The sequence below is a fragment of the Oncorhynchus keta genome, unplaced genomic scaffold, assembly GCF_023373465.1.
Source record: "Oncorhynchus keta strain PuntledgeMale-10-30-2019 unplaced genomic scaffold, Oket_V2 Un_contig_720_pilon_pilon, whole genome shotgun sequence".
Classification (NCBI taxonomy): Eukaryota; Metazoa; Chordata; class Actinopteri; order Salmoniformes; family Salmonidae; genus Oncorhynchus; species Oncorhynchus keta.
This window is the reverse complement of record NW_026289323.1, coordinates 119,369-146,045: the sequence shown is the minus strand read 5'-3', so window position 1 is coordinate 146,045 and position 26,677 is coordinate 119,369. Positions and strand designations below refer to the sequence as shown.

At 40.8% G+C, this 26,677-nt stretch overlaps 2 protein-coding genes and 1 long non-coding RNA gene across 4 annotated transcripts in view; 1 reads left to right on the top strand and 2 right to left on the bottom strand.

Annotated features, from left to right (window-relative positions):
- The window catches only part of LOC127926217 (NACHT, LRR and PYD domains-containing protein 12-like), a 142,388-nt gene that overhangs the window by 7,341 nt on the left and 108,370 nt on the right, over positions 1 to 26,677 (bottom strand). Inside the window, exons 8-9 of the mRNA XM_052511667.1 lie at positions 4,646 to 4,819; positions 310 to 483 (exon numbers count right to left, since the gene is read on the bottom strand). Coding sequence (XP_052367627.1) covers positions 310 to 483; positions 4,646 to 4,819 — 348 coding nt within the window. The remainder of the gene's footprint in view (positions 1 to 309; positions 484 to 4,645; positions 4,820 to 26,677) is intronic.
- LOC127926218 (NLR family CARD domain-containing protein 3-like) lies at positions 5,135 to 16,265 on the bottom strand. The gene is made up of 6 exons (XM_052511669.1): positions 16,160 to 16,265; positions 12,557 to 12,655; positions 8,429 to 8,544; positions 8,025 to 8,109; positions 7,667 to 7,895; positions 5,135 to 6,909 (listed from the first exon to the last, which is right to left on the bottom strand). The coding sequence occupies exons 3-6, from the start codon at positions 8,461 to 8,463 to the stop codon at positions 5,135 to 5,137; spliced, it is 2,124 nt and encodes a 707-aa protein (XP_052367629.1). The 5' UTR covers positions 8,464 to 8,544; positions 12,557 to 12,655; positions 16,160 to 16,265.
- LOC127926222 (uncharacterized) lies at positions 16,402 to 17,859 on the top strand. Of its 2 annotated transcripts, none has more exons than XR_008123648.1 (3): positions 16,402 to 16,489; positions 17,282 to 17,371; positions 17,638 to 17,859. It is a non-coding gene; the product is annotated as an uncharacterized LOC127926222 (long non-coding RNA). The 2 variants fall into 2 exon arrangements; XR_008123649.1 differs by lacking the exon at positions 17,638 to 17,859 and adding an exon at positions 17,460 to 17,497.

The following is a 26,677-nucleotide window of genomic DNA, read 5'->3' as shown; positions in this document are numbered from 1 at the left end:
ATATGGGACCAAATACTAAACTTTTGACTGAAATAATTTATCCAAAATGTTATGACTTTGTTAAATGGGAGAACTAGATACATAAAGGTTTTTCATTTATAAACAGTAAAATATATATGTATGAAAATACCTTTAAATAAAAGGTGACATTCTGTACATTATGTCTCAAATCCAAAATGCTGGAGCACCACATTTAAAACTGTAAGCTTCACTGTCCAAACACATATGGTGTGGACTATGTGTGTCTGGTAAACACATGTGGATCTGGTGAACAGTTATCACTTGTTGACCAACTACAGGAATACTGACCTCAGAGTCTCCAGTTTACAGTGGGGATTCCCCAGTCCAGCAGAGAGCAGCTTCACTCCTGAATCCTTCAGGTCATTGTTACTCAGATCCAGCTCTCTCAGGTGTGAGGGTTTTGACCTCAGAGCTGAGACCAGAGAAGCACAGCCTTCCTCTGTGACTTGACAGCCTGACAGCCTGTAAAGAGTCAAATCATATTAAAATCACACTGCTATTCTTTGGTGGTGAAAATAGTGGCAGTATATTTTTTCAACATATTCAGATATATCAGTGTCCTGAAACCTTCCATATCTATTCGTAAAATAGTGTATCATCATTAAAAATGACAAATGATCAAATCATTACCTGAGGATAGAAACATGTAAACTACAAATATTTTAGTAGACTGACCAGACCAGTTTAAAAAGCAGTATCAGTCAAAAGACAGACAGTGAGGTATCAGATTTAGACTGTATTGAGTATACAGTCCACACCACATCTATTTAGACAGTGAGGTATCAGATTTAGATTGTATTGAGTATACAGTCCACACCATATCTATTTAGACAGTGAGGTATCAGATTTAGATTGTATTGAGTATACAGTCCACACCATATCTATTTAGACAGTGAGGAATCAGATTTAGATTGTATTGAGTATACAGTCCACACCACATCTATTTAGACAGTGAGGTATCAGATTTAGATTGTATTGAGTATACAGTCCACACCATATCTATTTAGACAGTGAGGTATCAGATTTAGATTGTATTGAGTATACAGTCCACACCATATCTATTTAGACAGTGAGGTATCAGATTTAGATTGTATTGAGTATACAGTCCACACCATATCTATTTAGACAGTGAGGTATCAGATTTAGATTGTATTGAGTATACAGTCCACACCATATCTATTTAGACAGTGAGGTATCAGATTTAGATTGTATTGAGTATACAGTCCACACCATATCTATTTAGACAGTGAAGTATCAGATTTAGATTGTATTGAGTATACAGTCCACACCATATCTATTTAGACAGTGAGGAATCAGATATAGATTGTATTGAGTACACAGTCCACACCATATCTATTTAGACAGTGAGGAATCAGATATAGATTGTATTGAGTATACAGTCCACACCATATCTATTTAGACAGTGAGGTATCAGATATAGATTGTATTGAGTACACAGTCCACATCATATCTATTTAGACAGTGAGGTATCAGATTTAGATTGTATTGAGTATACAGTCCACACCATATCTATTTAGACAGTGAGGTATCAGATATAGATTGTATTGAGTACACAGTCCACACCATATCTATTTTGACAGTGAAAGTGGCATTTTTATTGCGTCTCTATACTCCAACATTTTGGATTTGAGATCAAATGTTTCATATGAGGTGACAGTATATAATGTCACCTTTAACCTCTTGAAGCTATGGGGGCGCCATTTCATTATTGGATAAAAAAACGTGCCCGTTTTAAGCGCAATATTTTGTCACAAAAAGATGCTCGACTATGCATATAATTGACACCTTTAGAAAGAAAACTCTGACGTTTCCCAAAACTGCAAAGATATTATCTGTGAGTGCCACAGAACTGATGCTACAGGCGAAACCAAGATGAAACTTCAAACAGGAAATGAGCAGGATTTTTGACGCTCTGTGTTCCAATGTCTCCTTATATGGCTAAGATTGCGCCAGGAATGAGCCTACACTTTCTACACCCTTTCTATCGTTTCCCAAAGGTGTCTGCATCATTGTGACGTATTTGTAGGCATATCATTGGAAGATTGCCAATAAGAGACTACATTTACCAGGTGTCCGCCCGGTGTCCTTTGTTGAAATTGGTGCGTAATCTACAAGCTGCACGCATACATCCATGTGATTCTGGGGAGAGAGGAGACTTCCACGAACTATATATCATGAAGAAAGTTTGACGTTTTGATGACTGATTTTTCGGGGGTTTTTGGTAGCCAAACATGATGCAGAAAACGGAGCGATTTCTCCTGCACAAATAATCTTTCAGGAAAAACTGAACATTTGCTATCGAACTGATTCTCCTCATTGAAAACATCCGAAGTTCTTCAAAGGTAAATGATTTTACTTGAATGCTTTTCTGGTTTTTGTGAAAATGTTGCCTGCTGAATGCTAACGCTAAATGCTAACGCTAAATGCTACGCTAGCTATCAATAGCTATCAATACTGTTACACAAATGCTTGTTTTGCTATGGTTGAGAAGCATATTTTTGAAAATCTGAGATGACAGTGTTGTTAACCAGTTGAAGCTATGGGGGCGCTATTTCATTATTGGATAAAAAAACGTTCCCGTTTTAAGCGCAATATTTTGTCACGAAAAGATGCTCGACTATGCATATAATTAGCAGCTTTGGAAAGAAAACACTCTGACGTTTTCAAACTGCAAAGATATTATCTGTGAGTGCCACGGAACTGATGCTACAGGCGAAACCAAGATGAAACCTCAAACAGGAAATGAGCAGAATTTTTAAGGCTCTGTTTTTCTATCGTCTCCTTATATGGCTGTGAATGTGCCGTGAACGAGCTTATGCTCTCTGCCGTTCGTCCTAGATGTCTGCAGCATTGTGACGTATTTGTAGGCATATCATTGGAAGATTGGCCATCTCACCAACAACAGAGACTCCAACAAAACATGATAACCTCTCACCATTACCTAAAACAGAGGCTCCAACAAAACATGCTAACCTCTCACCATTACCAATAACAGACGCTACAACAAAACATGCTAACCTCTCACCATTACCAATAACAGAGGCTACAACAAAATATACTAACCTCTCACCATTACCAATAACAGAGGTTACAACAAAACATGCTAACCTCTCACCATTACCAATAACAGAGACTACAACAAAACATGCTAACCTCTCACCATTACCAATAACAGAGACTACAACAAAACATGCTAACCTCTCACCATTACCAATAACAGAGACTACAACAAAACATGCTAACCTCTCACCATTACCAATAACAGAGACTACAACAAAACATGCTAACCTCTCACCATTACCAATAACAGAGGCTACAACAAAACATGCTAACCTCTCACCATTACCAATAACAGAGACTACAACAAAACATACTAACCTCTCACCATTACCAATAACAGAGGCTACAACAAAACATGCTAACCTCTCACCATTACCAATAACAGAGACTACAACAAAACATGCTAACCTCTCACCATTACCAATAACAGAGACTACAACAAAACATGCTAACCTCTCACCATTACCAATAACAGAGACTACAACAAAACATGCAGAGACTACAACCTCTCACCATTACCAATAACAGAGGCTACAACAAAACATGCTAACCTCTCACCATTACCAAACAGAGACAAACAAAACATGATAACCTCTCACTACAACAAAAACAGAGAGCACAACAAAACATGATAACCTCTCACCATTACCAATAACAGAGACTACAACAAAACATGCTAACCTCTCACCATTACCAATAACAGAGGCTACAACAAAACATGCTAACCTCTCACCATTACCAATAACAGAGACTACAACAAAACATGATAACCTCTCACCATTACCAATAACAGAGGTACAACAAAACATGATAACCTCTCACCATTACCAATAACAGAGACTACAACAAAACATGATAACCTCTCACCATTACCAATAACAGAGACAACAAAACATACAACAAAACATACTAACCTCTCACCATTACCAATAACAGGGGTCTGATCTTTGTGCCTCTGTAACTCATTCATCATTATCATCGATTCATTCATTATTATTCATAATCATGGTAGCATCCACATGAATGTAGAAGTGTTCAGAAACATATTCTATTCTTCCTGACAATACAAGTGAAGTGACTCCAAAATGACAGGACATTATTCACCATTTAGTTTCTATTAGGAAAAACATCCAAAACACAACCAAGACAAACTGCAAATTAATTCACCAAGTTAGTAGAATCACAAGCTTGATGTAATCACTGCAGGCATGGAATATGGGACCAAATACTAAACTTATGACAAAAATAATTTATCCAAAATATTATCACCTTTTCAAATGGGAGGACTAGATACAAAGTGTTTTCATTTCTAAACAGTAAAATATATATGTATGAAAATACCTTGAAATAAAAGGTGACATTCTGTACTGTCACCTAATATGAAACATTATATCTCAAATCCAAAATGCTGGAGCAGAGCACCACATTTAAAACTGTAAGCTTCACTGTCCAAACACATATGGTGTGGACTATGTGTGTCTGGTAAACACATGTGGATCTGGGGAACAGTTATCACTTGTTGACCAACTACAGGAATACTGACCTCAGAGTCTCCAGTTTACAGTGGGGATTCCCCAGTCCAGCAGAGAGCAGCTTCACTCCTGAATCCTTCAGGTCATTGTTACTCAGGTCCAGCTCTCTCAGGTGTGAGGGGTTTGACCTCAGAGCTGAGACCAGAGAAGCACAGCCTTCCTCTGTGACTCCACAGCCTGACAGCCTGCAAAGAGATCATCATGACTTCACAAACACACTGTTAATTTAACACCAGTAGTGTAGAAGGACAATGGCAGATGCATTTGGTTTATTCTCTCAAAGAACATATAGATTCATCTTCCGTTTCCTAGAATTGTATGGTCATATTGTTATACTAATGTGAAAATCAATGAATTTATTCAATATGTTTTTCAAAATAATATTATATATAATAATATATATATAATAATATAATATTATACACATATTATAATACATATTTTTCTCTAAACTGAATATTTCTTCCTGATGATTAGTTCTTAAATGTCATTTTATTTACTCACAGAACAGCTCTGGAGGCTTTGACCACTGGCAGCAGCCTCAGAAGACCTTCCTCTGATCTGGAGTATTTCTTCAGGTCAAACACATCCAGCTCCTTTTCTGAAGTCAGCAACACAAAGACCAGAGCTGACCACTGTGCAGGTGACAGTTTGGGTTTTGAGAGACTTCCTGATCTCAGGAAGCTTTGGATCTCCTCCACTAGAGAATGGTCATTCAGTTCATTCAGACAGTGGAACAGATTGATGCTCCTCTCTGGAGAGGGATTCTCCCTGATCTTCTTCTTGATGTACTTGACTGTCTCTTCATGGCTCTGTGAGCTGCTTCTTGTCTTTGTCAGTAGACCTCGTAAGTGCTTCTGATTGGACTCCAGTGAGAGGCCCAGAAGGAAGCGGAGGAAAAGGTCCAGGTTTCCCGTCTCACTTTGTAAAGCTTTATCCACAGCACTCTTGTAGAAAGTAACTTCAGGCTTGTTGTTTGTTTGCAGTTTGTCCATTAGATTCTCATTGTTGTTGATGAATGAGAGGAACACATATACAGCAGCCAGAAACTCCTGAATGCTCAGATGAACGAAGCAGTACACCTTGTCCTGGTACAGCCCACATTCCTCTTTAAAGAGCTGTGTGCACAATCCTGAGTACACTGAGGCTTCATTGACATCAATGCCAGCCTCTTTCAGGTCTTCTTCATAGAAAATCAGATTGCCCTTCACAAGCTGTTGAAAAGCCAGTTTTCCCAGTGACAGAATGCTCTCTTTATTCCAGTGTGGATCTGTCTCTTCTTTCCCAAGATACTTTTCATTCTTCTGTTTGGTATGAAACACCACAAGGTGTGTGTACATCTCAGTCAGAGTCTTGGGCATCTCTTCTCTCTTATGTTTCAGCATGTGTTCAAGGACTGTTGCAGAAATCCAACAGAAGACTGGAATGTGGCACATGATGTGGAGGCTCCTTGATGTCTTTATGTGTGAGATGATTCTGCTGGCCAGGTCCTCATCACTGAATCTCTTCCTGAAGTACTCCTCCTTCTGTGGGTCATTGAACCCTCGTACCTCTGTCACCTGGTCAACACACCCTGAAGGGATCTTATTGGCTGCTGCAGGTCGGGTAGTTATCCAGAGGAGAGCAGAGGGAAGCATATTTCCCCTGATGAGATTTGTCAGCAGAACATCCACTGAGGTTGACTCTGTGACGTCCCAACAGATCTTGTTCTTCTGGAAGTCTAGGGGCAGTCGGCACTCATCCAGACCATCAAAGATGAACAGAACTTTGTACTTGTCATAGCTGGAGATTCCTGATTGTTTGGTTTCCATTGAGAAGTGATTGAGAAGTTCAATGAAAGTGTGTTTGTCCCCTTTCATCAAATTTAGCTCCCGAAAAGGGAATGAAAATACAAATTGGACATCCTGATTTGCTTTTCCTTCAGCCCAGTCCAGAATGAACTTCTGCACAGAGACTGTTTTTCCAATGCCAGCGACTCCCTTTGTCAGCACAGTTCTGATAGGTTTGTCTTGTCCAGTTAAGGGTTTGAAGATGTCGTTACATTTGATTGCAGTCTCTGGTCTTGCTTGTTTCCTGGTTGTTGTCTCAATCTGTCTCAGCTCATGTTCATTATTGACCTCTCCTGTTCCACCCTCTGTGATGTAGAGCTCTGTGTAGATCTTATTGAGAAGTGTTGGGTTTCCTTGTTTAGCGATCCCCTCAAATACACATTGAAACTTCTTCTTTAGATTAGATTTGAGTTCACGTTGGCAAATCACAGCAAGCTCATCTGAATCTAGAAATAACACAGAGGATATTCATATTACATCTGTTTTAATAACTATCAATGTTTTCATAATCCAGACTGGTGTTATTATTATTGTTATTATTATGTTATTATTGGTATTATTGATGGTATTATTAATATTGTCTCTCTCTCTAAATGAATCAGTACAACACATCCCTGCTGCTTCTTGATGAGGTCACTTGGTGTTGTTTTAAGGCTGCTACTGTCACGCCCTGGTCGAAGTATTTTGTGTTTATCTTCATGTTTGGGTCAGGCCAGGGTGTGGCATGGGGTTTTTGTATTGTGGTGTATTTTTGTCTTGGGGTTTTGGTATGTATTGGGATTGTAGCTTGTGGGGTGATCTATCAAAGTCTATGGCTGTGGTTCTCAATCAGTGGTTCTCAATCAGAGGCAGGTGTTTATCGTTGTCTCTGATTGGGAACCATATTTAGGCAGCCATATTCTTTGAGTGTTTTGTGGGTGATTGTCCTTAGTGTCCTTGTTCCTGTGTGTTAGTGTACACAAGTATAGGCTGTTTCGATTTTCGTTACGTTTTTTGTAGTGTTTGTATTTAGATTCGTGTTACGTTTGTTTATTAAATTATGGATCACAATCTACACGCTGCATTTTGGTCCGACTCTCCTTCACACCTAGAAAACCGTTACAGCTACAATATCATTGAGTTAAACAGCTACTTTAGCTGTACTTTAGCTACAGCTTTTAAATGTTATAAAACATCATTCAACATGAGGCAAACAGATCTTACTTTTCTCCAGTTTGTCAGCAAGCTCCTTCTGGTTCATTTTCCTCAGGATGTGCAGTGTGATCTTCAGAGCCCCCTCTCTGGCACTGCTCTCCTGCTTCTCATCTTCAGCATCCACCACTTCCTTATCCTGCTTCTGAATCTCAAAGCCTTCTGGGAGTTCTGGACTAAGAATCCTCTTGAACATCTTCAGCTCATTCTTCACAAACGTCATCATTTTCTCTTCAAGCAACTGAAATAAATAAAGTAAATAAGTTAAGCAAGAGAATAAATGCTTTCTCATTAACACATTAATGAATGATTGACAGATCAACTTTACTAGAGTTAAACAAAAACAAATGTACATAACAGGACCACATACACTGAATATGGAGGCCAGGTCTGTTTGATGACTCTGGGAAGACTGACCACTGAGAATCTCTGACTCTGATCTCTCCTGTTGGTTTCTGTGGACAAAACATGAGATTACATCTCCTCATCCAGGGAGTACACACACACACACACACACACACACACACACACACACACACACACACACACACACACACACACACACACACACACACACACACACACACACACACACACACACACACAGGGAGGGAATGTTGTGTTTGTTTAATATTGTTTTAGGACTATGAAAATGGACAAAATGATGAGCCTATGGATTATGAAAACAACAACAATAAATGGGAAAATGGGAGGAGAAATGACTAGAGACAGTGTTGTTTAACTCACTGACCAGGACCCATGAGTTCTTCTTACCTTTGTTCAGTAGAAAAGTCTCCCTCTCTAAACATATAGGAGGATCCATAGACTGGTCACTCTTCATGGACACACAGCTGGGAACAGGGGAGGCTGGTCTCTCCTGCCTGATTGGTCTTCAACACAACAGAGACAAACATTACATCTCTCATCTACTCTGAGCTCAGATGGGGAAACATAAGAAGAGTTTCATTACAAAAAGCTATATATCCATTTCAGAAATGTTCATAAATGAGTTTTTATTGTTTAAAGAAGTTAAGTTTATGTTAAATTATGTTTTTTTGCTAAATGAGGAGATGGCACGTGGGTACCTGCTTCTATACACCAATGAGGAGATGGCACGTGGGTACCTGCTTCTATAAACCAATGAGGAGATGGCACGTGGGTACCTGCTTCTATAAACCAATGAGGAGATGGCACGTGGGTACCTGCTTCTATGGCGCGTGAGCAGGGTGTCATTTTTAATAACGAAATTAATTTATCGACGCGAGCGTTGTAGTCAGTCTGTCAGCCCCGCTAAAAGGCTGGTGTCGTTACGCTGCCTTCTCCGGGGGCATGTTGAGGTAAATTTACTAACCGGGAGGGTTAAATGATGTAATTTATTGGAGGGCTGGAAGACGCACACTCTCGAGGTTGTTTACTCACAATATCAGATATTAAGATGATTGTTATAATGAATGTATACTGAGGTTGAGGTTCTGACTAGTGATTATTTACCCGGGGTTCAATACCTGCTATTGAGGCGCCCTGAAAATAATATTCAATAGTTCGGTCCTTGGACACAGAGGGGTTAAACACTAAAGTTACCGTCCATCTTCGCCTCACCGGGATTTAACAGGTGGAAGGATAACTAGGATGCTGCTGGTAGAGTAGCTAGCTAGCTTACTGAGCTGTACCGACTAGCTAGGATAACTAGGATGCTGCTGGTAGAGTAACTAGCTAGCTTACCGAGCTGTACCGACTAGCTAGGATAACTAGGATGCTGCTGGTAGAGTAAATAGCTAGCTTACCGAGCTGTACCGACTAGCTAGGATAACTAGGATGCTGCTGGTAGAGTAGCTAGCTAGCTTACCGAGCTGTACTGACTGGCTAGGATAACTAGGATGCTGCTGGTAGAGTAGCTAGCTAGCTTACCGAGCTGTACCGACTAGCTAGGATAACTAGGATGCTGCTGGTAGAGTAGCTAGCTAGACCGAGCTGTACCGACTAGCTAGCAGGTCTGCTCGTGGTCCTTCTGTGGCTCAGTTGGTAGAGCATGGCGCTTGTAGAGGGTAGTGGGTTCGATTGGGACCACCCATACGTAGAATGTATGCACACATGACTGTAAGCGCTTTGGATAAAAGCGTCAGCTAAATGGCATACAGTTATTATATATTATTATATCGTGACTCATACTGTCCCTGACCGTTAAGAAAAAAGCAAATTGAACAATAAACTTCGGTGTTTCAACACTGTAACAAACTCTGTCGTTATTCCCCAAGATCACCTCAGTCCACTCTGCGCGTAACCGGACAATATCCTTGGAACGGTGACGCGGACAGTTCGGTACGGGGACACGGACAGTCCTGTACGGGGACGCGGACAGTTCTGTACGGGGACGCGGACAGTTCTGTACGGGGACGCGGACAGTTCTGTACGGGGACGCGGACAGTTCTGTACGGGGACGCGGACAGTTCTGTACGGGGACGCGGACAGTTCTGTACAGGGACGGGGACAGTTCTGTACAGGGACGGGGACAGTTCTGTACGGGGACGCGGACAGTTCTGTACGGGGACGCGGACAGTTCTGTACAGGGACGGGGACAGTTCTGTACGGGGACGCGGACAGTTCTGTACGGGGACGGGGACAGTTCTGTACGGGGACGCGGACAGTTCTGTACAGGGACGCGGACAGTTCTGTACAGGGACGCGGACAGTTCTGTACGGGGACGGGGACAGTTCTGTACAGGGACGCGGACAGTTCTGTACGGGGACGCGGACAGTTCTGTACAGGGACGAGGACAGTTCTGTACAGGGACGGGGACAGTTCTGTACAGGGACGGGGACAGTTCTGTACAGGGACGCGGACAGTTCTGTACGGGGACGGGACAGTTCTGTACAGGGACGCGGACAGTTCTGTACAGGGACGCGGACAGTTCTGTACAGGGACGGGGACAGTTCTGTACGGGGACGGGGACAGTTCTGTACAGGGACGGGGACAGTTCTGTACAGGGACGCGGACAGTTCTGTACGGGGACGCGGACAGTTCTGTACGGGGACGGGGACAGTTCTGTACGGGGACGCGGACAGTTCTGGGACGGGTACGGGACGGGACAGTTCTGTACAGGGACGCGGACAGTTCTGTACAGGGACGCGGACAGTTCTGTACGGGGACGCGGACAGTTCTGTACGGGGACGGGGACAGTTCCAGAACGCGGACATGAGCAGTGCAACACAATAACCTAAACCCAGTCTTTACAGTGGGTTACATTAGTAATATTCATTTTTTATTATTATGTTTAACAAACATTTTTACTAAATTATAACAACATTTTGAGATCAAACATTCAGTTTTTTTATGAGAATATGTTGAGATCTGGTTCCATATGGCCAAAGTGTCTCAGAGTAGAAAATTGGTCGTATAAGTGCTGAGAATAAAGACATTTTACACTTATGGGTATAAATGACCTAGTTACCTACCCATTGCCTAAATTACCTACCCACCTAGTCAGTAGATATTTAGGACACCTCGTGAGCTGTCCTAAGTAGTTAGTAGTTAACAGCAGCTGTCCTAAGTAGTTAAGAACAGTTAACAGCAGGTGTCTGTCTTGATAATACTATAGAATAATGCAGTGAGTCAGTGGTTCCTGAGCCACATGTAATTGCATTGCAGTAGTTAAAAATAATGTTTTTTTATATTTCTATGTGATCAATCCATTAATAATATAGATCTACATGCAACAGTATGTCTTGTGCTTTTGGCAATGATTTATGTATAATAATTATGTATAACAAGTGATAAGTATGTCTGTGATACCATGTGTGTCTGCAGAGCATTTTGTCTTCATTTTGGCAGATTAACTCATGCTTATTTCTGAAGATTAACTCATGTTGGAGTTGGAGCTGTGACCGAAAGGTGGCTGGTTCGAATCCCGGGCCAGGCGCTGGAAAAAACAGGTGGAATTGATCTGACCACTGGAGGGCTGCTGGGTTCACATCCTCAAAACATAAACCTTTTGTTGATCAGAACTCTAGAGGTTCTTCTTCACTGAACCCAAAAATATATATCTAACTTTTATTGATTTCATATTTTAAGGAAGTGATAGAATCCTTTTTATAAGGAACCTTGTTTTCTAAACCTGTCTTTCTTTTGATGATTTAATTATCTACATCATGTTATTTCAAGTTCTCCCTTTGGAGCAAAACATCATGTTGTTAAATAATAATCCTAAATTGTGCATGGATATAAATTGGGCAATTGAAAGTATCTAGGGTGTAATATGTGTTCAACGAAAATGAACATTGTTGCAACGTTTGTAGGCAACATTATTGGCAAGGGACTTGATGCCTACTATGCCAAAGCTATTTAGAGTTGTTAAACGGGTGTGAAGAGTGTGTTGATGTAACAGTTATATTGTCAATATTCTGCTGGTAACAACCATCACAATTGGTTAAAAGATGCATTCCATTATATTAGTCAATAATTAAGAGAAGGCAAAGTGGTTGTGTCATGTGGAAATTCTATCAAATGTCTGACATTGCAACGAGTACAGTCAGGGTGCCGTGGAACCCCTGCAGTACCTCCACAGACCCCGGATTGAGAACCCCTGCAGTACCTCCACAGACCCCAGATTGAGAACCCCTGCAGTACCTCCACCTCCACAGACCCCGGATTGAGAACCCTGCAGTACCTCCACAGACCCCGGATTGTACAGACCCCGGATCCACAGACCCCGGATTGAGAACCCTGCAGTACCTCCACAGACCCCGGATTGAGAACCCCTGCAGTACCTCCACAGACCCCGGATTGAGAACCCTGATTTAGCAGATGCTCTTATCCAGAGTGATTTACAGTAAGTTCATTCATCTTAAGATAGCTATTTATTTTGGAAATAAACTTTATAAATGATTCATAAAATTATCATCTTACCTCTTAGCTTTGGTGTCATGTCCCTCAGAGAGATGAATTTTAGAGGCAGGGCCCCCCTCCTCTCTCTTCCCGGAGAGACTCATTTTAGAGCACTGACCCCTAAACAGAGATCCAGCATGTTGGTTGTGATTAACACAGTGACAACTAATTATTGTTCTCATGTATTCATTATCTCTTTGAGAAATAAAACATTTACTAACAGACATAGAAACAGTCAGGTGATTTAATGCATCACATGAACATGTAGTTGTGACATTTCATCTCCATGGTAACTGTCAATAATAATAATAAGTCACTGTTTGTTAAGGTAGTTATAGACAGTACAGCAACACAAGGCCATGTCTCACAATTATTTGTATTAATCAAAAGTGGCTATTTATTGTCTTTCAATCTGTTATTTTCTAAACTAATCTGAGAATGTAGACAGAAGGGCTAAAACGGACATTAAAACTGCCACCTTTCCAACATGTCAGTTTGTCAAATAAACGCCTGCAACCTGCTCAGTGAGCTGCCACCGGCTCAGAGAACTCCGCCAAGTGTGGAAGCACATAAAAATGATCTGTCCTCGGTTGCAACACTCACTACCGAGTTCCAAACTGCAATGTCAGCAAAATAACTGTTCATCGGGATCTTCATGAAATGGATTTCCGTGGCCAAGCAGCCGCACACAAGATCACCTTGCGCAATGCCAAGCATCGGCTTGAGTGGTGTAGAGCTCGCTGCCATTGGACTCTGGAGCAGTGGAATCTGGGTTTGGTGGATGCCAGGAAAACGCTTCCTGTCCGAATGCATTGTGCCAACTGTAAAGTTTGGTGGCGGAGGAAAATTGTCTTGGGCAGTTTGGGGAAGGCCCTTTCCAGTTTCAGCATGACAATATCCCCATGCACAAAGCGAGGTCCATACAGTAATGGCTTGTCGAGATCGGTGTGGAAGAACTTGACTGGCCTGCACAGAGCCCTGACCTCAACCCCATTGAACACCTTTGGGATGAATTGGAATGCCGACTGCGAGCCAGGCCCAATCACCCAACATCAGTGCCCGACCTCCCTAATGCTCTTGTGGCTGAATGGAAGCAAGTCCCCGCAGTAATGTTCCAACATCTAGTGGAAAGTCTTCCCAGAAGACTGGGCTGTTAGGCTGTTATAGCAGCAAAGGGGGACCAACTCCTTCCCATATGAATGCCTATGATTTTGGAATGAGAATGTTCGTTTGAAAGTCTGGCTGTTATAGGTGTCCAACATACTTTTGGTCATGTAGTGTATGTAGCCTAATCAAAATCAAATCAAATCTTATTGGTCACAATGTCTGAGCAGCATAGACTAAGATACAGTAGAATAGTATAGAATACAGTATATACATATGAGATGAGTAATGCATAGACTAAGATACAGTAGAATAGTATAGAATGCAGTATATACATATGAGATGAGTAATGCATAGACTAAGATACAGTAGAATAGTATAGAATACAGTATCTACATATGAGATGAGTAATGCATAGACTAAGATACAGTAGAATAGTATAGAATACAGTATATACATATGAGATGAGTAATGCATAGACTAAGATACAGTAGAATAGTATAGAATACAGTATATACATATGAGATGAGTAATGCATAGACTAAGATACAGTAGAATAGTATAGAATACAGTATATACATATGAGATGAGTAATGCATAGACTAAGATACAGTAGAATAGTATAGAATACAGTATATACATATGAGATGAGTAATGCATAGACTAAGATACAGTAGAATAGTATAGAATAGAGTATATACATATGAGATGAGTAATACATAGACTAAGATACAGTAGAATAGTATAGAATACAGTATCTACATATGAGATGAGTTGCTGTTAATGTAATGCATAGACTAAGATACAGTAGAACAGTATAGAATACAGTATCTACATATGAGATGAGTAATACCAGATATTTATAAACTAAGCCAGATTCTTTTCACAACATTTCCAACAGAGACCATCAGGTTGGTCGGCATGATTAGTGATCAGACTGTAGCTCAAACCTACTGTGACTGTTGAATGTCTGACGACGACCTAACTTTATAATAGTTGGTAGTAGACCTACCAGAATATGCCCATCTTTCCTTCAAATCAACACATTTATCTGTCTTCTAATGCAGTGGTGTAAAGTACTTCAGTAAAATACTTTAAAGTTATAATTCAGTAGTTTTGGGGGGAATCTGTCCTTTACTTTACTATTTATATTTTTAACAACTTTTAGTTTTACTTTTACTACAGTCATAAAGAAAATTATGTACTTTTTAGTCCGAACATTTTCCCTGACACCCAAAAGTACTCGTTACATTTTGAATGCCAAGCAGAACAGAAAATTGTCAAGAGAACATCCCTGGTCTTCCCTACTGCATCTTATCTGGCAGACTCACTAAACACAAATGCTTTGTTTTTAAATTATGTCTGAGTGTTGGAAAGTGACCCTGGCAATCCATGAATTAAAATAACAAGAACATTGTGCTGTCTGGTTTGCTTAATAAAATGAATTTAAAATTATTACTACTTTATTTTTTACTTTTGATGCTTAAGTATATTTCAAACCAAATACTTTTAGACTTTTCCTGAAGTATTATTTTACTGTGTGACTTTCACTTTTAATTGAGTAATTTTCTATGAAGGAATCTTTACTTTTACTCCAGTTTGAGAACTGAGTTCTGTTTCCACCACTGTTCTAACGTTCCATATGAGACACAGTTTCAACAGACATTCTGGAACTGAGTTCTGTTTCCACCACTGTTCTAACGTTCCATATGAGACACAGTTTCAACAGACATTCTGGAACTGAGTTCTGTTTCCACCACTGTTCTAACGTTCCATATGAGACACCACTGTTCTAACACAGTTTCAACAGACATTCTGGAACTGCGTCGGCTACAAAATTACTTTCAATTTCATATCAGGAAATAAAGTAACGGTCACTGAGTGAATTAGTTGTGCATTGCCCGGCTCCCCGGGTGAGCAGAGTTTGAGCATTTTAGACCATTCCATTGGTCCATAAAATAAATGTCCACTCACCTGTAGCACCGGGCCATGCAAAACGATCCTCCTACTGTAGCAGAGACACAGAGTTCTAATCCCAGACGCGTTTCTTCAAGTCATCTCTCTTACATTATTATAGATAAACATATAATTTACTCGAAACCAAGTTTAGCTGTGTTTTTTTCTCCAAGATGTGAGTTACTGTAGGACTTTAATAATTGTAAGCAGGCCTACAAACCCAAAAGGTTTTAATTTGAGAATGTTAATTTGTATGCCTCGAATATTAAATTATTTTAAAATATGTGATGATTAGTTGAATCAGGTATGTAAGTGCTGGTAAGAACAAAAGGATGGAGGAACCCTGAGATAAACATGAAACCATATCATTGAAAAGCTCCTCCACCATCTTTACCAGACGTTTTACTGATAACATGTAGGACTACTGATTAGTTTACACTTTGAAACTGCTGTCTGTCAGCAACTCAGCTCAAGTAGCAGTTCTACTAACTAGTAATATCTCATTCCAGGTATTCATGCACGTACTCTGTCCATTAGAATAGATTATTGTTCAGAAATACTTACTTTATTTTTCAATAATCTCCATGTAGTCTTTTCTGCTCTGTCGTCTCAAAATGGATCCTGAACAAAAGAACAACTTTACTTTCTGTTTCAGCTCAGCCGCCTCCCCACCCTGATAATGTAGTGTTATATTGGTATCTTCCACTAGATGGCAGTAAACACCTGCTGTAACTAGACTTTACAACTCTGTGTTCGGTTTTATACAGGCAGTGTCCCAGAGTTGGAGTGCTGATCTAGGATCAGGTCCCCCCTCTCCATGTAATCTGATTCATTATGATCTAGGATCAGGTCCCTCCTCTCCATGTAATCTGATTCATTATGATCTAGGATCAGGTCCCTCCTCTCCATGTAATCTGATTCATTATGATCTAGGATCAGGTCCCCCTCTCCATGTAATCTGATTCATTATGATCTAGGATCAGGTCCCCCTCTCCATGTAATCTGATTCATTATGATCTAGGATCAGGTCCCCCTCTCCATGTAATCTGATTCATTATGATCTAGGATCAGGTCCCTCCTCTCCATGTAATCTGATTCATTATGATCTAGGATCAGGTCTCCTCTCCATGTAATCTGATTCATTATGATCTAGGATCAGCTCCCCCTCTCCATGTAATCTGATTCATTATGATCTAGGATCAGGTCCCCCTCTCCATGTAATATGATTCATTATGATCTAGGATCAGGTCCCCCTCTCCATGTAATCTGATTCATTATGATCTAGGATCAGGTCCCCCTGTCCATGTAATCTGATTCATTATGATCTAGGATCAGGTCCCCTCTCCATGTAATCTGATTCATTATGATCTAGGATCAGGTCCCTTCTCTCCATGTAATCTGATTCATTATGATCTAGGATCAGGTCCTCCTCTCCATGCAATCTGATTCATTGTGATCTAGGATAATATATAATAATAATAATATATGCCATTTAGCGGACGCTTTTATCCAAAGCGACTTACAGTCATGTGTGCATACATTCTACGTATGGGTGGTCCCGGAATTGAACCCACTACCCTGGCGTTACAAGCGCCATGCTCTACCAACTGAGCTACAGAAGGACCCCCTCTCCAGGATTCAGGTCCCCCTCTCCATGTAATCTGATTCATTATGATCTAGGATCAGGTCCCCCCTCTCCATGTAATCTGATTCATTATGATCTAGGATCAGGTCCCCCCTCTCCATGTAATCTGATTCATTATGATCTAGGATCAGGTCCACCTCTCCATGTAATCTGATTCATTATGATCTAGGATCAGGTCCCCCTCTCCATGTAATCTGATTCATTATGATCTAGGATCAGGTCTCCCTCTCCATGTAATCTGATTCATTATGATCTAGGATCAGGTCCTTTCTCTCCATGTAATCTGATTCATTATGATCTAGGATCAGGTCTCCCTGTCCATGTAATCTGATTCATTATGATCTAGGATCAGGTCCCTTCTCTCCATGTAATCTGATTCATTATGATCTAGGATCAGGTCTCCCTCTCCATGTAATCTGATTCATTATGATCTAGGATCAGGTCCCTTCTCTCCATGTAATCTGATTCATTATGATCTAGGATCAGGTCCCCCTCTCCATGTAATCTGATTCATTATGATCTAGGATCAGGTCCCCCTCTCCATGTAATCTGATTCATTATGATCTAGGATCAGGTCCCCCTCTCCATGTAATATGATTCATTATGATCTAGGATCAGGTCCCGCTCTCCATGTAATCTGATTCATTATGATCTAGGATCAGGTCCCCCTCTCCATGTAATCTGATTCATTATGATCTAGGATCAGGTCCCCCCTCTCCATGTAATCTGATTCATTATGATCTAGGATCAGGTCCCCCTCTCCATGTAATCTGATTCATTATGATCTAGGATCAGGTCCCCTCTCCATGTAATCTGATTCATTATGATCTAGGATCAGGTCCTCCTCTCCATGTAATCTGATTCATTATGATCTAGGATCAGGTCCCCCTCTCCATGTAATCTGATTCATTATGATCTAGGATCAGGTCCCCCCTCTCCATGTAATCTGATTCATTATGATCTAGGATCAGGTCCCTTCTCTCACTGTAATCTGGTTAATTATGATCTAGGATCAGGTCCCCTGTCCATGTAATCTGCCTCATTATGATTGTTTTGTCTCATGTCTCTTTATATTCATGTAGCCTGGGGGCCATGTAATCTGATTCATTATGATTGTTTTGTCTCATGTCTCTTTATATTCATGTAGCCTGGGGGCCATGTAATCTGATTCATTATGATTGTTTTGTCTCATGTCTCTTTATATTCATGTAGCCTGGGGGCCATGTAATCTGATTCATTATGATTGTTTTGTCTCATGTCTCTTTATATTCATGTAGCCTGGGGGAAATGTAGCTGTATTGAAATCACCTTGTTTTATAACCTTCTTTGTTTCTCAGTGGTACTTCAGTTGTCCTGACCACGCCCACTTCTTTCACACAGTAATGCTCCAGCATCCACTCAGAGATTATGCATCTAATGCATTCCTCAAATACTGCAGAGTTGTTAAGCAAGTCCCTGAGATCGTCCTGTTCAACCACATTTATTAGTTTATTTGTCAGATGAAACCTGAGGGGACTGTAGTGGGTCATAATGCATCAACATGGTTCTGAGGTCCTCAACAATGTTATTCTGTACCGTAGCTGGGATGCAGTGTTCTTTCCTGGTTTACTAAATAACAAGACAGATATTGTTTTGGAGACATTCAATTAGCTGCTCAGTGTTGATCTCTGTGTCTTGAACATATTCAGCCTCTGGCAGACTCTCTACATCGCTCATGTCATCTTCAATGGGATCAGTCCCAGTCTCATGTCATCTTCAATGGGATCAGTCCCAGTCTCATGTCATCTTCAATGGGATCAGTCCCAGTCTCATGTCATCTTCAATGGGATCAGTCCCAGTCTCATGTCATCTTCAATGGGATCAGTCTCATGTCATCTTCAATGGGATCAGTCCCAGTCTCATGTCATCTTCAATGGGATCAGTCCCAGTCTCATGTCATCTTCAATGGGATCAGTCCCAGTCTCATGTCATCTTCAATGGGATCAGTCCCAGTCTCATGTCATCTTCAATGGGATCAGTCCCAGTCTCATGTCATCTTCAATGGGATCAGTCCCAGTCTCATGTCATCTTCAATGGGATCAGTCCCAGTCTCATGTCATCTTCAATGGGATCAGTCCCAGTCTCATGTCATCTTCAATGGGATCAGTCCCCGTCTCATGTCATCTTCAATGGGATCAGTCCCAGTCTCATGTCATCTTCAATGGGATCAGTCCCAGTCTCATGTCATCTTCAATGGGATCAGTCCCCGTCTCATGTCATCTTCAATGGGATCAGTCCCAGTCTCATGTCATCTTCAATGGGATCAGTCCCAGTCTCATGTCATCTTCAATGGGATCAGTCCCAGTCTCATGTCATCTTCAATGGGATCAGTCCCAGTCTCATGTCATCTTCAATGGGATCAGTCCCAGTCTCATGTCATCTTCAATGGGATCAGTCCCAGTCTCATGTCATCTTCAATGGGATCAGTCCCCGTCTCATGTCATCTTCAATGGGATCAGTCCCAGTCTCATGTCATCTTCAATGGGATCAGTCCCAGTCTCATGTCATCTTCAATGGGATCAGTCCCAGTCTCATGTCATCTTCAATGGGATCAGTCCCCGTCTCATGTCATCTTCAATGGGATCAGTCCCAGTCTCATGTCATCTTCAATGGGATCAGTCCCCGTCTCATGTCATCTTCAATGGGATCAGTCCCAGTCTCATGTCATCTTCAATGGGATCAGTCCCAGTCTCATGTCATCTTCAATGGGATCAGTCCCAGTCTCATGTCATCTTCAATGGGATCAGTCCCAGTCTCATGTCATCTTCAATGGGATCAGTCCCAGTCTCATGTCATCTTCAATGGGATCAGTCCCAGTCTCATGTCATCTTCAATGGGATCAGTCCCCGTCTCATGTCATCTTCAATGGGATCAGTCCCAGTCTCATGTCATCTTCAATGGGATCAGTCCCAGTCTCATGTCATCTTCAATGGGATCAGTCCCAGTCTCATGTCATCTTCAATGGGATCAGTCCCAGTCTCATGTCATCTTCAATGGGATCAGTACCAGTCTCATGTCATCTTCAATCGGATCAGTCCCCGTCTCATGTCATCTTCAATGGGATCAGTCCCAGTCTCATGTCATCTTCAATGGGATCAGTCCCAGTCTCATGTCATCTTCAATGGGATCAGTCCCAGTCTCATGTCATCTTCAATGGGATCAGTCCCAGTCTCATGTCATCTTCAATGGGATCAGTCCCCGTCTCATGTCATCTTCAATGGGATCAGTCCCAGTCTCATGTCATCTTCAATGGGATCAGTCCCCGTCTCATGTCATCTTCAATGGGATCAGTCCCCGTCTCATGTCATCTTCAATGGGATCAGTCCCCGTCTCATGTCATCTTCAATGGGATCAGTCCCAGTCTCATGTCATCTTCAATGGGATCAGTCCCAGTCTCATGTCATCTTCAATGGGATCAGTCCCAGTCTCATGTCATCTTCAATGGGATCAGTCCCAGTCTCATGTCATCTTCAATGGGATCAGTCCCAGTCTCATGTCATCTTCAATGGGATCAGTCCCAGTCTCATTTCATCTTCAATGAGATCAGTTACTGTCTCATGTCATCTTCAATGGGATCAGTCCCCGTCTCATGTCATCTTCAATGGGATCAGTCCCAGTCTCATGTCATCTTCAATGGGATCAGTCCCCGTCTCATGTCATCTTCAATGGGATCAGTCCCAGTCTCATGTCATCTTCAATGGGATCAGTCCCAGTCTCATGTCATCTTCAATGGGATCAGTCCCCGTCTCAAATTCATCATGAAGGCAATTCTCATCTAAGTTGGTGCTTAAAAGCTCTGTATGGTTTTGGTAGATGTGTGACCGATAGACGCTGAAACATCTATTTGTTTTCCCACACCCATTAACTCCACAGGCAGTTAGAACATGTGGTTCATGCTGGTGATAGAGGACAATATGTGTGAGTAGTCTGGACACAGAGAATGTTTGCTCATCGAAAAGTGGACAATTGAATAGAGTTGACATTCTTCAGAAAGATTGTGAACCTTGGAATGATGGGATGGAATCATGGAGCTCATTGGTACTCAGACACTTGCAGACATCATCAAGGGACCAGTCTTCCACAGCCACTCTAATTCAAGTTGACACTAAAAGCAGAAGTGAAATGTATTAGTGTTGAGGCTAAAACAAAACCTATCCCACTGTCTCCAGACAACCACCTTTCCTCCTAATTAGTATTCATGGTTGTTCCATAACGAAGCAGAGCTTGTCAGGAAAGGGGAAGATGTCTGTCTCTTATTTATCTGACTCCATATTTCTTAGTTTGGGACATTATGGGATTCTGCAGTCCCACATTTAAGTGTTGACTCAGATAATATGATGCTCCAAATGGGGCATTAAGTTCTTCTTCCATGTCGACCCAAATTGTCCTGTTAGAGTTGTCAATAAAGAGCCTATCAGGGCAGTTATAAAGTCTTCTTGATATAATTGTCCTATTAGAGTTGTAGGTAAAGAGCCTATCAGGGCAGTTATAAAGTCTTCTTGATATAATTGTCCTATTAGAGTTGTCAGTAAAGAGCCTATCAGGGCAGTTATAAAGTCTTCTTGATATAATTGTCCTATTAGAGTTGTCAGTAAAGAGCCTATCAGGGCAGTTATAAAGTCTTCTTGATATAATTGTCCTATTAGAGTTGTCAGTAAAGAGCCAATCAGGGCAGTTATAAAGTCTTCTTGATATAATTGTCCTATTAGAGTTGTCAGTAAAGAGCCTATCAGGGCAGTTATAATGTCTTCTTGATATAATTGTCCTATTAGTGTTGTCAGTAAAGAGCCTATCAGGGCAGTTATAATGTCTTCTTGATATAATTGTCCTATTAGAGTTGTCAATAAAGAGCCTATCAGGGCAGTTATAAAGTCTTCTTGATATAATTGTCCTATTAGAGTTGTCAGTAAAGAGCCTATCAGGGCAGTTATAATGTCTTCTTGATATAATTGTCCTATTAGTGTTGTCAGTAAAGAGCCTATCAGGGCAGTTATAATGTCTTCTTGATATAATTGTCCTATTAGAGTTGTCAATAAAGAGCCTATCAGGGCAGTTATAAAGGCTTCTTGATATAATTGTCCTATTAGAGTTGTCAGTAAAGAGCCTATCAGGGCAGTTATAAAGTCTTCTTGATTTAATTGTCCTATTAGAGTTGTCAGTAAAGAGCCTATCAGGGCAGTTATAACGTCTTCTTGATTTAATTGTCCTATTAGAGTTGTCAGTAAAGAGCCTATCAGGGCAGTTATAAAGTCTTCTTGATATAATTGTCCTATTAGAGTTGTCAATAAAGAGCCTATCAGGGCAGTTATAAAGTCTTCTTGATTTAATTGTCCTATTAGAGTTGTAGGTAAAGAGCCTATCAGGGCAGTTATAATGTCTTCTTGATATAATTGTCCTATTAGAGTTGTAGGTAAAGAGCCTATCAGGGCAGTTATAATGTCTTCTTGATATAATTGTCCTATTAGAGTTGTAGGTAAAGAGCCTATCAGGGCAGTTATAATGTCTTCTTGATATAATTGTCCTATTAGAGTTGTCAATAAAGAGCCTATCAGGGCAGTTATAAAGTCTTCTTGATATAATTGTCCTATTAGAGTTGTAGGTAAAGAGCCTATCAGGGCAGTTATAATGTCTTCTTGATATAATTGTCCTATTAGAGTTGTCAATAAAGAGCCTATCAGGGCAGTTATAATGTCTTCTTGATATAATTGTCCTATTAGAGTTGTAGGTAAAGAGCCTATCAGGGCAGTTATAAAGTCTTCTTGATTTAATTGTCCTATTAGAGTTGTCAATAAAGAGCCTATCAGGGCAGTTATAATGTCTTCTTGATATAATTGTCCTATTAGAGTTGTCAATAAAGAGCCTATCAGGGCAGTTATAATGTCTTCTTGATATAATTGTCCTATTAGAGTTGTCAGTAAAGAGCCTATCAGGGCAGTTATAAAGTCTTCTTGATATAATTGTCCTATTAGAGTTGTAGGTAAAGAGCCTATCAGGGCAGTTATAAAGTCTTCTTGATTTAATTGTCCTATTAGAGTTGTCAGTAAAGAGCCTATCAGGGCAGTTATAAAGTCTTCTTGATATAATTACATGTTAGGGAGCTTTAATCCTCACTTCTAAGTATTTGCCTGTAAACTGGCTTGGTTCATCCTGGTCCTTTTAAAAGTCCAAGTTAATAATTTTGTCTCTGGTGTTAAAGGAGTAGGCAGGTATGGACAGTGGAAACATTAATCATGTTGTCTCTGGTGTTAAAGGAGTAGGCAGGTATGGACAGTGGAAACATTAATCATGTTGTCTCTGGTGTTAAAGGAGTAGGCAGGTATGGACAGTGGAAACATTAATCATGTTGTCTCTGGTGTTAAAGGAGTAGGCAGGTATGGACAGTGGAAACATTAATCATGTTGTCTCTGGTGTTAAAGGAGTAGGCAGGTATGGACAGTGGAAACATTAATCATGTTGTCTCTGGTGTTAAAGGAGTAGGCAGGTATGGACAGTGGAAACATTAATCATGTTGTCTCTGGTGTTAAAGGAGTAGGCAGGTATGGACAGTGGAAACATTAATCATGTTGTCTCTGGTGTTAAAGGAGTAGGCAGGTATGGACAGTGGAAACATTAATCATGTTGTCTCTGGTGTTAAAGGAGTAGGCAGGTATGGACAGTGGAAACATTAATCATGTTGTCTCTGGTGTTAAAGGAGTAGGCAGGTATGGACAGTGGAAACATTAATCATGTTGTCTCTGGTGTTAAAGGAGTAGGCAGGTATGGACAGTGGAAACATTAATCATGTTGTCTCTGGTGTTAAAGGAGTAGGCAGGTATGGACAGTGGAAACATTCATCATGTTGTCTCTGGTGTTAAAGGAGTAGGCAGGTATGGACAGTGGAAACATTAATCATGTTGTCTCTGGTGTTAAAGGAGTAGGCAGGTATGGACAGTGGAAACATTAATCATGTTGTCTCTGGTGTTAAAGGAGTAGGCAGGTATGGACAGTGGAAACATTCATCATGTTGTCTCTGGTGTTAAAGGAGTAGGCAGGTATGGACAGTGGAAACATTAATCATGTTGTCTCTGGTGTTAAAGGAGTAGGCAGGTATGGACAGTGGAAACATTAATCATGTTGTCTCTGGTGTTAAAGGAGTAGGCAGGTATGGACAGTGGAAACATTAATCATGTTGTCTCTGGTGTTAAAGGAGTAGGCAGGTATGGACAGTGGAAACATTAATCATGTTGTCTCTGGTGTTAAAGGAGTAGGCAGGTATGGACAGTGGAAACATTAATCATGTTGTCTCTGGTGTTAAAGGAGTAGGCAGGTATGGACAGTGGAAACATTAATCATGTTGTCTCTGGTGTTAAAGGAGTAGGCAGGTATGGACAGTGGAAACATTGTCCCTTTTCTGTTGGAGGTCTCCTGGGACTGATGGTGTATCTGCTGAGTTTTACACAACTGATTACAGAACAGTTAGTCCCTTTTCTGTTGGAGGTCTCCTGGGACTGATGGTGTATCTGCTGAGTTTTACACAACTGATTACAGAACAGTTAGTCCCTTTTCTGTTGGAGGTCTCCTGGGACTGTTGGTGTATCTGCTGAGTTTTACACAACTGTTTACAGAACAGTTAGTCCCTTTTCTGTTGGTCTTTTCTGAAAGCATTGTAAATAATGCTCTCCCTAACTAGTCCTTCTGTAGCTCAGTTGGTAGTGCATGGCGCTTGTAACGCCAGGGTAGTGGGTTCGATTCCCGGGACCACCCATACGTAGAATGTATGCACACATGACTGTAAGTCGCTTTGGATAAAAGCGTCTGCTACATGGCATATATTATTATTTTTATTATTACCAGTTTGACTCCAGGTCTGATTACATTGTAAATAATGCTCTCCCTCCCAGTCTGACTCCAGGTCTGATTACATTGTAAATAATGTTCTCCCTCCCAGTCTGACTCCAGGTCTGATTACATTGTAAATAATGTTCTCCCTCCCAGTCTGACTCCAGGTCTGATTACATTGTAAATAATGCTCTCCGTCCCAGTCTGACTCCAGGTCTGATTACATTGTAAATAATGTTCTCCCTCCCAGTCTGACTCCAGGTCTGATTACATTGTAAATAATGCTCTCCGTCCCAGTCTGACTCCTGGTCTGATTACATTGTAAATAATGTTCTCCCTCCCAGTCTGACTCCAGGTCTGATTACATTGTAAATGATGTTCTCCCTCCCAGTCTGACTCCAGGTCTGATTACATTGTAAATAATGCTCTCCCTCCCAGTCTGACTCCAGGTCTGATTACATTGTAAATAATGCTCTCCCTCCCAGTCTGACTCCTGGTCTGATTACATTGTAAATAATGCTCTCCCTCCCAGTCTGACTCCAGGTCTGATTACATTGTAAATAATGCTCTCCCTCCCAGTCTGATTACATTGTAAATAATGCTCTCCCTCCCAGTCTGATTACATTGTAAATAATGCTCTCCCTCCCAGTCTGATTACATTGTAAATAATGCTCTCCCTCCCAGTCTGATTACATTGTAAATAATGTTCTCCCTCCCAGTTTGACTCCAGGTCTGATTACATTGTAAATAATGCTCTCCCTCCCAGTTTGACTCCAGGTCTGATTACATTGTAAATAATGTTCTCCCTCCCAGTCTGACTCCAGGTCTGATTACATTGTAAATAATGCTCTCCCTCCCAGTCTGACTCCAGGTCTGATTACATTGTAAATAATGCTCTCCGTCCCAGTCTGACTCCTGGTCTGATTACATTGTAAATAATGCTCTCCCTCCCAGTTTGACTCCAGGTCTGATTACATTGTAAATAATGCTCTCCCTCCCAGTCTGACTCCAGGTCTGATTACATTCATCCATAAGCCCAAGAAAGACTTGCTTCTCCTCTATAATTTACATCCTGTCTGTCTGACTACTAAATATTAGCTTCTATATTTGCAAAAAGAATGAAAGCAATGTTGGACGCAATTATAGAGGAGACCCAATCTGTCTTCATGAGGAATAGACATTTGTTACAGACTGTGTGATAGACATTTGTTACAGACTGTGTGATAGACATATGTTACAGACTGTGTGATAGACATATGTTACAGACTGTGTGATAGACATATGTTACAGACTGTGTGATAGACATATGTTACAGACTGTGTGATAGACATATGTTACAGACTGTGTGATAGACATATGTTACAGACTGTGTGATAGACATATGTTACAGACTGTGTGATAGACATATGTTACAGACTGTGTGAATCCCTCTATCTGCAATATTCCACTTAAGGAAAATGTAACATACCTTGGGATTAACATATCTAAGGATCAACAGAAAATATGCTCATTCAATCTGTGTACTTATTATTGAAGAAATAAATGAAAAGAAGTTGAACCAATGGTTACAGAGGGATTTA

What these genes read in the sequence shown, in the direction of transcription:
- LOC127926218 (XM_052511669.1), bottom strand. Translation starts at nt 8,463, where the DNA reads ATGTTTAGAGAGGGAGACTTTTCTACTGAACAAAG. An exon ending in ACCTGGCCTCCATATTCAGT is followed by an intron (nt 7,896 to 8,024) that starts GTATGTGGTCCT and finishes TATTTATTTCAG; the next exon opens with TTGCTTGAAGAGAAAATGAT. An exon ending in TGCTGACAAACTGGAGAAAA is followed by an intron (nt 6,910 to 7,666) that starts GTAAGATCTGTT and finishes TGTTATTTCTAG; the next exon opens with ATTCAGATGAGCTTGCTGTG.